Source organism: Nylanderia fulva, unplaced genomic scaffold, assembly GCF_048542155.1.
Source record: "Nylanderia fulva isolate GAGA-0341 unplaced genomic scaffold, ASM4854215v1 Scaffold96, whole genome shotgun sequence".
Taxonomy (NCBI): domain Eukaryota; kingdom Metazoa; phylum Arthropoda; class Insecta; order Hymenoptera; family Formicidae; genus Nylanderia; species Nylanderia fulva.
This window is the reverse complement of record NW_028191090.1, coordinates 289,420-299,253: the sequence shown is the minus strand read 5'-3', so window position 1 is coordinate 299,253 and position 9,834 is coordinate 289,420. Positions and strand designations below refer to the sequence as shown.

General features: G+C 23.6%; 1 protein-coding gene across 1 annotated transcript; it reads left to right on the top strand.

Moving 5' to 3' along the window:
- The first annotated feature begins 7,985 nt into the window (after window positions 1–7,985).
- LOC114930286 (uncharacterized) lies at window positions 7,986–9,834 on the top strand. The gene is made up of 2 exons (XM_029302037.2): window positions 7,986–8,971; window positions 9,435–9,834. The coding sequence occupies exons 1-2, from the start codon at window positions 8,078–8,080 to the stop codon at window positions 9,687–9,689; spliced, it is 1,149 nt and encodes a 382-aa protein (XP_029157870.2). The 5' UTR covers window positions 7,986–8,077; the 3' UTR covers window positions 9,690–9,834.

Sequence of the window (9,834 nt, the reverse complement as noted above, 5' to 3'; positions counted from 1 at the left end):
TGTAAGAAATATGTGACATAAGATTATTAACTTAATCACTACTTAATCACTGAATTAATAGTAGTTTCAAGAAAGTAGGACTAACAATTATATATTAATTTGTTTAATATAAATATTCTATTGCTTAAAGATAGCATTCTCTTTATGTGGTATTGAATTATGAAATTAAAAGCAAAAAATTATTGAGAAGTTTTCTTGTAAAATATTTTAAAAAATATTATTTTTTTTATTTTTTAATTTATTTTACATTGAAAATATAATTGATCATAATGTTGCGTCAACATTATGCACTGTAATGAACATGGAAAACTCTTTCAATTTGTAAATTAATTGATATACAGGATGTTTTATAATTTAAATTATATTATGTAAATTGTGACGAAAAAAAGTATCGTAAAGTTTTGAATTATTCTTTTTTTGCGAAGTTTAAAAAAAGGAATTCTAATATAAAATATATAATCAGGGTTATTTATCTGATGAACATATCTAAGTGAATATGTATCTTATTGTATATATATATATATATATATATATATATATATATATACATATATATATATTATAGCGAATTCGATTGGATGCACTAGTGCGCACTGAATGCATATAAAGGTTTATCAGTCACAAGTTTACAATGACAAAAATAATTAAAAAAAAAAAATAATTAATAGTATAAGAGTTATTATTATAATTATTCAATATAAATAATAATATAATAGCTTTTACTATTAATATTATTTTATTTTTTTAATTATTTATGTCATTGTAAAATTGTGTGCAATAACCTTTATGTGCACTCAGTGCGCACTAATGCATCCAATCGAATTCGCTATTAGTTAGTTGGGCAAGGTTGTCAGTTGTCGAGTTAGATACTATTCGGCGCATTTTGTTTTATTGATGTATATATTTGTGTAAAAAATAGAACAAATAAGATAATTTTATTTAAAAATTGTTAATTTTAAATAAAATTTTTTATTTTTATTTAAAATTTTTTCTTTTTTGAGCATCCTAAAACAATTTTTCAAAACTTTTAATTTTTTTACAAGTAATATAACACTAATATTTATTTTATTAGCGCAAATAAAAAACATGTTGTATATTTTTAAACTATCATAACTTATCATTTATTTGGTTAAATTATGACAAACATATACCTAATGGCAAAATTCTCTTTGTCAGTGCTTTAATACCATTTTTTTTTAGTACAATTGAGAGAAGGAGTGTTATATGAAAAGTATAATTTATTTTCTTAAACTCTTTAATTTACAACGTATTTCCATTTTTAAATTTATTATTCAAAGTAACTTAAATTTAAAAAAATTAAACAGGAACCGTAATAGAGAGATATTAAAGTATTAGTAAATTTAGCATACGTATTATAATATTATTTTTTATTTGAAAAAAATAATACTTGTGTGAAAATAATTATATTACTGCAACATAAAATAATTACGACAATTATTACAATTGGATTTTCATAATATTAGAAATTGTCTGATGTAACAAGACATATACGTATTTCTATTCCTTCTTCTATATCTTCAGTTTTATATACTGAGTTCAAAAAATAATTAAATATATATTGTAGAATAAAATATTTCTGCTTTAGTACTCTCAAACCGAAATTCGTGATTCATTAAGTTAATTTTTTAAGTTAATTTTTAAGTCGAAGCAAGCTCTCATATTTGAGATTTGTAAAAAAATAGAGATTGCGATACATTTAGCTTATTATATTTGTCGAAATTATACAATTTAATTATAATAAATACTATAATTTGACATAAATATATATACAGTACATTTTACAAAATATTTGAATTAAATGTATTAATTGACAAAAAAGTATATTTTTATTTCATTATATATTGTATATTTATATATTGTAAAATTTCGACGTGTAAATATGATGTACATAGTCTGTATACAATTAAAAAATTTGTATTAAATTTGACAGATATCACATGTCTTAAACGGTTCATACACAGAAATTTTAGTGTTTTTAATATAATATCAAATTTAATATATAATTTAGATGTGTTAGATAGAGACGTAAATACTGTGTTAATACTTAACACAAAATAATTGCAAAATCTTCAAGTAATTTAAAATAAATTGTGTAAAATAACATATAGTTTTAATGTTCCAATTAACTAAAAATATGTTAATTTTAGATTTTATTATTCTCATTTATATTATAAAATTTAAAATCAACATTTTTTTTTGTAAATTTTACCAAATAAATCTTGTGAATCAACATTTTTTTCTGCAAATTGTAACAAATAAATTTTGTCACTAATAAAACAAAACATATTTATTGTGTAAAATTGAAAATAGATGCACAATATGTTATTTCTACATCTTTTTCCAATTGTTTAAATAATTTAACATTTAAGTTTAATTAACACAATATCAATATGTTAAATTAATACATGAATGTGTTAAATATTTAACACCAAAATGCTCGTTATTTTATAGGTAAAATCGATCGTATATCAAAAAATGTATCTTCGATTTCATTGATTCATCCTGAATCATTTTGACACTTTTCTGCAGTTTTCTATATTCTCAGGTTTTTTTAATTTTTAATTTTCTATCACAAATTAAATATTCATGTAAGCGAATGAAAGAAACTCTCATGAAGCAAAGTTTACTGAAGAGGACATTCTCGCGAGTGCAATTTTTCGTTTATTTGAATAAATTATGATAAATATAATAGAAAAATACTTTTTATCGAAACTTTCAATAAATTCGATAAATCCAATATCCACATATCATGGTCAAATATAAATTAAAGTTCAGAGTCTGATATAATTATATAATTTTTTTCATTAACAGAATTACAAGTTTTTTATTTTATACATAAAGTTTGCACGAAGATATATTTATTTTTTCTTTATATATATATATATATATATATATATATATGTATTATGATGTACCTATAAAATGATATGAATATTGTATAATAATATATAAATAAATGTATAATTGTTTGCATTAATTTTAAAGGATACATTTTGATATTTTATTTATGTGTATACCTATCCGTGAGTGAGTGTGTTTGCTTTTGTGTGCATATGTAATGATTATCGATAGTTCAAAACGATTCGATTTTTTGAAACCGTCTGTTAAAAGATTTCCATAAATTCTACCTTTTACGAAAATTACTGTTTAAAGTTTAAAGCATATTTCATCCTTTAAAGTATACTTATGTATTTCGACTTTATTCTTGTATTTAAATTTATCGATTTTTCGCGAAGGCCATGCAGCGGCTTCTTCCGACTGTTTATGCTTTTTCTGGTGCTCGCGCGTCTTATCGCGCGTCTCGCCGAGCCACACAACTTTCAAATTAGCTGACGAGTCCTTCACTTCGATAGTCGTCAAAACCGAACACTCAGCTATCGACCGTTCGATCCAGATTGTCTTGTCGCTTTTCGCACGCAAATTATTCAGTCGCGAGTTTTCTTTTGTATTTCAGATTATTTTGCTATTTCTAGTGCAATAAAACTCTTAAAATAAAACTCTTTCTTTTTCATAAAATCAATAGTTTAAAAAAAAAATTATAATTTAATTTTTATTTCTATCTTTAGAAAATAAGTATAATTCCTCAAAGAAGGATGTAAATATTCCTATATACTTATATAAGAAACTCCTTAATTAATAATTTTTTGATATAATTATTTAAAATTAATACACACAAAAACAAGCACATCTATATGTGTCTAGTGTTGCTCTATGTGTATTTTATTGTTTTTCCAATGTCTCATGGAAACGTGATAAATGTACATACCTTTTTTTTTAAAGTGCAAAAACATTATACGAATTTTTTAAAAATGTTGCTATGAAATCAAGATATTGTAGATAACAATTTTGTTTCTATTTTTACTTTCACCTTTTTTTGTTAGTTACATTATATATAGTTTCAATAATTTTTATTTAGTCGTATCCCGTGAACTAAATATGTTGCTGACTGAGTTACCATTCAAAAATAAGACCCAGTCATTTATCGCGTTATTTTCGGCTGTGCAAGATTCCGAAACCTGGCAAATTAATAAAAATATTGACGGATTTAACAAAAGATTGACGACCTCAACAGAAAGCAAGAAGGAGTTTTATAAAATGCTAAGTAACATAAAGTCATCTACGAAAAAATTAGAAAATATTAAATATCTAGATCACTTCAAACTTGAGCACGTATTGCAGATCGAGAATCTGTTTAGCTATTTAAATTTTGAATCAATATTGGAACCCCACGGAGTCGATCTACATACTTTCACTCATTTAAATCCAAAACTTGGCGGTGTTAAGCACCGTACTTATATCAAAGTGACAGAGGATCTTATCACCGCCAGCACAGTTAACGTGTTCTTTACCAAATTTGGAGGATGCTTTAATAATTTCAAAAAACTTGATAGAAACATTAAATTCAACCATTCGTTTGTTTGGATGATCTATGACAGATTTGTTCACGCCATTCTTTTCATCGGTATTATCAATAAAGTTAAATAAAAATGTTAGGATCTCCAGCTGACACTTGTTAATCTTTTTCTTCGGCAGTTTGATTTTTAAATATAGTTAAAATGACATAATAAAATAATATTTTTTATAATTTTACAATATATTTTATAAGAGTCAATTTTCAAATATATAAATTGTAATTATATAAATGCTTAATTTAAACTATATATATATATCTTGAAATTTTATATTAGACTTAATTATAAAAAATTGTACTTTTGTGATGAGTATAATAAATTGAGAAACATTTGAACGTCATTATATGTTTACTGAGAAAATGTATCTTGACCTAAACTGATTGTAAGTGTTTTTATTAATTTTATTCTTCACAAAATTTACACTTACAATGTAAAAATGTTTGAGCAATTTGAAATGGTATAAACATTGATATAATTTAGAATTAATCTCTATATATAATTGTTAGTAAAATAACAAATTTGAGAGATTTAATTTCTCGGACCAGTTATTTTGTACGAGTAGGAACAACTAAAAAATTTATTATGTGTATAATATATATAACCAAATTTATAGTTATAAATGTATGGAATTTTAAATACTAATAAATTATTTAATAAATAATTAATTTTTTTATATTATAAAGAAATACAGATATTCATTTAGTAGAATATAAGTTGTTAATTAATTAAATAATTATAGCATTAATAAAAAATGTACATGCTTTGATCCAGATAGAAAAATTTCTTTCTTAAAATAAAAGTCGCACAGTTCTAGATTTTATATTTGAAATATTCAGATATACTGAAAAAATAAAATTATTTTATATTCGACTCAAGTGTACAAAAATTACATTTTGATTTAGCAGCATTCTACAAAATATACTAGTAAATCTGTAGGTGCTAATATTATGATCAAATACATTAAAATTAAAATTTGTATGGCTTTATGTATTTATACGCAAGCAATATTTTTAATGCGATCAATCTTAATCTCCAAAAACTACAATCGTTATATTTTAATTCTGTATTTAATTTTACTTTTTATATAGATTAATTTGAATAAAGTAAATTTTCTATTTTAAAATTTAACGAAGATTCTGTCTGCACGAATAATTTGACTAAGACAAATCAGATATGATCGAAATTTTCTTAACTGTGGAAAAATAAAATACTTCACAAATAATTTCTTAATTTCAGAAAACATTTAGTCATCCCTTCCGGTTATTCCAACGATACTGATATTATACTAATGATAAATTGTTGGCTTTACCAATACGAAATATGTGAACAACGTGAACATTACGACGTTGCAAAACATATTCAAAAAATACGACAGCGTCTAGCGCCATTGATATAATAACAAATGAACGTTTTCTCCTGATGTTTCCTTCCTGAATTAAATAAATGCTGTAACTCAATAAAAACATTGTCTCGTACATATTTTATGATTTAAGTATTATAAGATACAAATCTATAACAGGAAGAACACAGAAAAATTTTACATAATATATGTTAATAGTTAAATGTACACATTACGAATTAAGTAATAACGTTCTATTATTTTTCTCTGTTTTAACTTACTATATTGTAGCCCTAAATTATATTTTTCATAATGCACATTAATTATATCCTCTTCACGCACCATTTTTTTATTTGCTAAAGATTGATAAAAATAAAAAAGGAAATGCAGCATTTAATCAATGTATTCTTTCATATACTTTTCTATTCCTGATACTTTTATTCTATTTTGGCATATAAAAAATTACACAAGCGTATGTATATTTAACATGCGCATATTTATACAATAATTACATCTAGCTAATAAAAACACTTTCAATTTCAGTATTAATGCTACATGATTAAATTGTAACTTAAAATAGATTTTAATATATATATATATATATATATATATATATAATAGCAATAAACAATTTTTAAAAATAATAAATATTTCTTTTTATTATTAAAAATAACGCAAATATTTATCATCTGTATATCTAGAGCTATTAAATATTGATTATAATTAATCATAAATTTAAATTTTAAAACGAACTAATTACTAAAAAAGGAATTATTAATAAATACTTAATTCTATTTGTGGACGCCTTCGAATACGAAGGTATATCCATAGGACAAAATTATTTCACACTCGGTTCGATTACCTGTGCACGAATTACATTTGATAGTAACGTTGTTAATAACTACAGCAAAATCATAATTGTTAATATTGTGATTAAATTAATTAAATAAGAGTCTTGTGTGTGCTTTATCAAATCACATGTTTGATTTTAATTTTCTGTATAAACAAAAATGGAACTAAATATTTAAATTAATGGGTCTAAAAATTCTTTTATAGAAGTGTAAATTTGTTGTCAATTTACCGAATAGATAATGATTTAAAATATACGTATTTTATTTGTGGTATTATTTTACATATTGTTAAGTATATTTATATTTCGATTAATTTAATAATCATCACTTGACAAGACTTAAAATTTGGTAGTTGAAAAATACTCTAGAATCACGTACTTGTTTTGAAATCTGCTAGTTTTATTTATATTTTTTAATTATTTTGCATTTTAGATACAAAATAAATTTAAAAATATATGTTTGTTATACTTACATCATAATTTCCTTATAGTTAAATATAAAATATAAAATATTAAATTATATAAAATGTTAAATCATTATTAAATTTTATCGATACTAATACATCGACTTCGAATTGTGCATTTATTCTATTTGCCAGAATAAAATACCGCTTTTCAAGTTCGTTAAATATTAAATAAAGTTCAAATGTATTCATGTTAATAAACATAGATAAAACTACATTCGTAAATCTCCCTTTTTTATTACTATTACGTATCATTAATTTTTTACTTCGAATATATGATTAAATTTAAAGTGTAAAAATATATTCTTGATATAAGCATATGAATTGTCGAATAAATTTTACATTTTACTTCGCATTTAACATATGTTTGATTATATATATTGTCAAATATTAATTCATTGATTTCAATTCTAATTTATTGTAATTTTTGATTAATAGTAACATAATGTTACACATTTATATTATACATGTGTTTTTAAAAAACTATAATCTTATATCAACATTATTTGTTATTATTTGAAATGTGCTTACAACAATAAGAGAATTGATTATTGTCTTATTAAAAATAATATATTATTATTGGATTATATATAAGCATATATGTGTTTCAACGATTTCTTCCTAAAATATTTTCCTAAAACTGTTCGACATTGTATTATATATTTAAATTAAGCCAAGATTGTGAGATAATGTTATATATATATATATATATATATATATATATATATATATATATATATTCTGAGACGACATCAGTCACAACTGAGACGTAAAAGTGATATTTTACAAGAAATGTAAACATTGCTTTTTGTGTGCGATAACGTGTACATTTTATGTTTCTTGTCTTGCTACGTTATACAGATGTAATAGTTCAAAATTTATAAGAACCCTTTAGTGCGTTTGTAAAAGAGTTACAAAAATTAAATTATCACTTTACCATTTAACGTTACATCAGTTTTGTGAAGAAGTGATATTTCTATTTATAAGAAAGATGATTAATTTTAAAATTTCCACACCAGGCAGAATCATTCTATCCGGAGAGCACTCGGCGATGTATGGAAAACATTTTGTCACAGCAAGCTTAGATCTTCGTACCAAACTGGAATTTTGGGAGCTACCTCATCCGAGAGACATCAGGATAGAATTCCCTAATGTTGATCTAAAGTTGGATATACCTTTCGAAAAGATTCAAAGGTTCTTTTCTGAAGAAGAGAACGTAAAATCAGATCCAATCTGCATTCTTAAAAACGTGAAATCCTTGATTACTTTAAACGGTATGTGGAAAACATACGAGCAGAGATCTAGTTTAATAATATGCTTTTTTCTGCTTTATATGATCGCTATCCAGCAGAATTTAAATATAACACCTTTTCACGTGCGAGTGTCTACGGAAATACCTATCGGCGCCGGTCTTGGCGGTTCGACATCTTTCGCGGTATGTCTGGCAGCGTGTTTTTTATACTGGAAGAATCTACAGTCGGAAAATCCAATTGAATTTGATCATGATCTTCTTTTGGAGTGCGTTAAAATTTATGCTAAATTTTACGAGGAATTGCAAGACAACGAATGCGCGTCGGTCGATACCAGCGTTTGCATATTCGGCAATATAATAAAAGGTCAACTTATCAATCACACAGAAAATCTAGAGTGCAACTATATAACAAGAATGAAGATATTGCTGATTGACTCAAATATTCGCCAGGAAAAGTGGACTCGAGCGAAACAAATGTCAACGTTGAAAGCTGAAACTCCTCTCGAGCTTGAGCCTATATTAAATACGTTAGACAACGTAACAATACAAATGTATGATTGGCTCCACTTAATAAACAATAGACGCGAAGATCCCAATTTGGTTAATTATTATCGGCGTAACAATTCAGTACAGGTATCATTTATGTTTTTATTAAACGGTATTATTATTTTATTATACATATATATATATTTATAATTAATTATTGTTAATAATAAATATTAATAATAAATATTTATAATTAATTTTAATAATAAATTATAATATTAATATTAATAATAATAATAATAATAATAATAATAATAATAATAATATATTATTAATAAATATTACTAATAAATATTTATAATTAGTTTTAATAATGAATAATAATAATACTAATAATAATAATAATAATAATAATAATAATAATATTATTATATTAATAATAATATAAATATAAAATATATATATATATATATATATATATACATATACATTTTTAGCCTTGCTGCTGCGTTAACAAGATTGTCTAGTACATATATTTATCTGTTAAAATTATTATAAAGGAAAAAAAATATAGTATATACTGTTTTCTAACATTTTTCATGTTTTGCAGCGATCCTTCCAACTGATTCACTTATTATTGAAGCAATATAATTTATCGAATGAGATCTTCAATCGTATTTGTGAAACTGCGAACAATTTTGGATTCGAGGGACTTATAGGTTTTGGAACTCGATATGTATACATTTTAATACCACCGAGCATTACAAACGACGAAATCGAGGAAATATCGATGGTATTAAAATTTAAAAATTTTGATGTTATAAATACTAGCATCAGTTGTCAGGGAATGAAACTTGACGAATGATTAATCTAAAATTATCGATTATTATGTATAAATGACTAATAATAAGTATATTATGTATAAATGACAAATGACTAAATGTAAGAAATATGTGACATAAGATTATTAGCTTGATCACTACTTAATCACTTAATTAATAGTAGTTTCA

Coding starts and splice junctions, on each gene's coding strand:
- LOC114930286 (XM_029302037.2), top strand. CDS start 8,078: ATGATTAATTTTAAAATTTCCACACCAGGCAGAATCATTCTATCCGGA. Junction 8,972..9,434: donor GGCGTAACAATTCAGTACAG/GTATCATTTATG, acceptor CATGTTTTGCAG/CGATCCTTCCAACTGATTCA.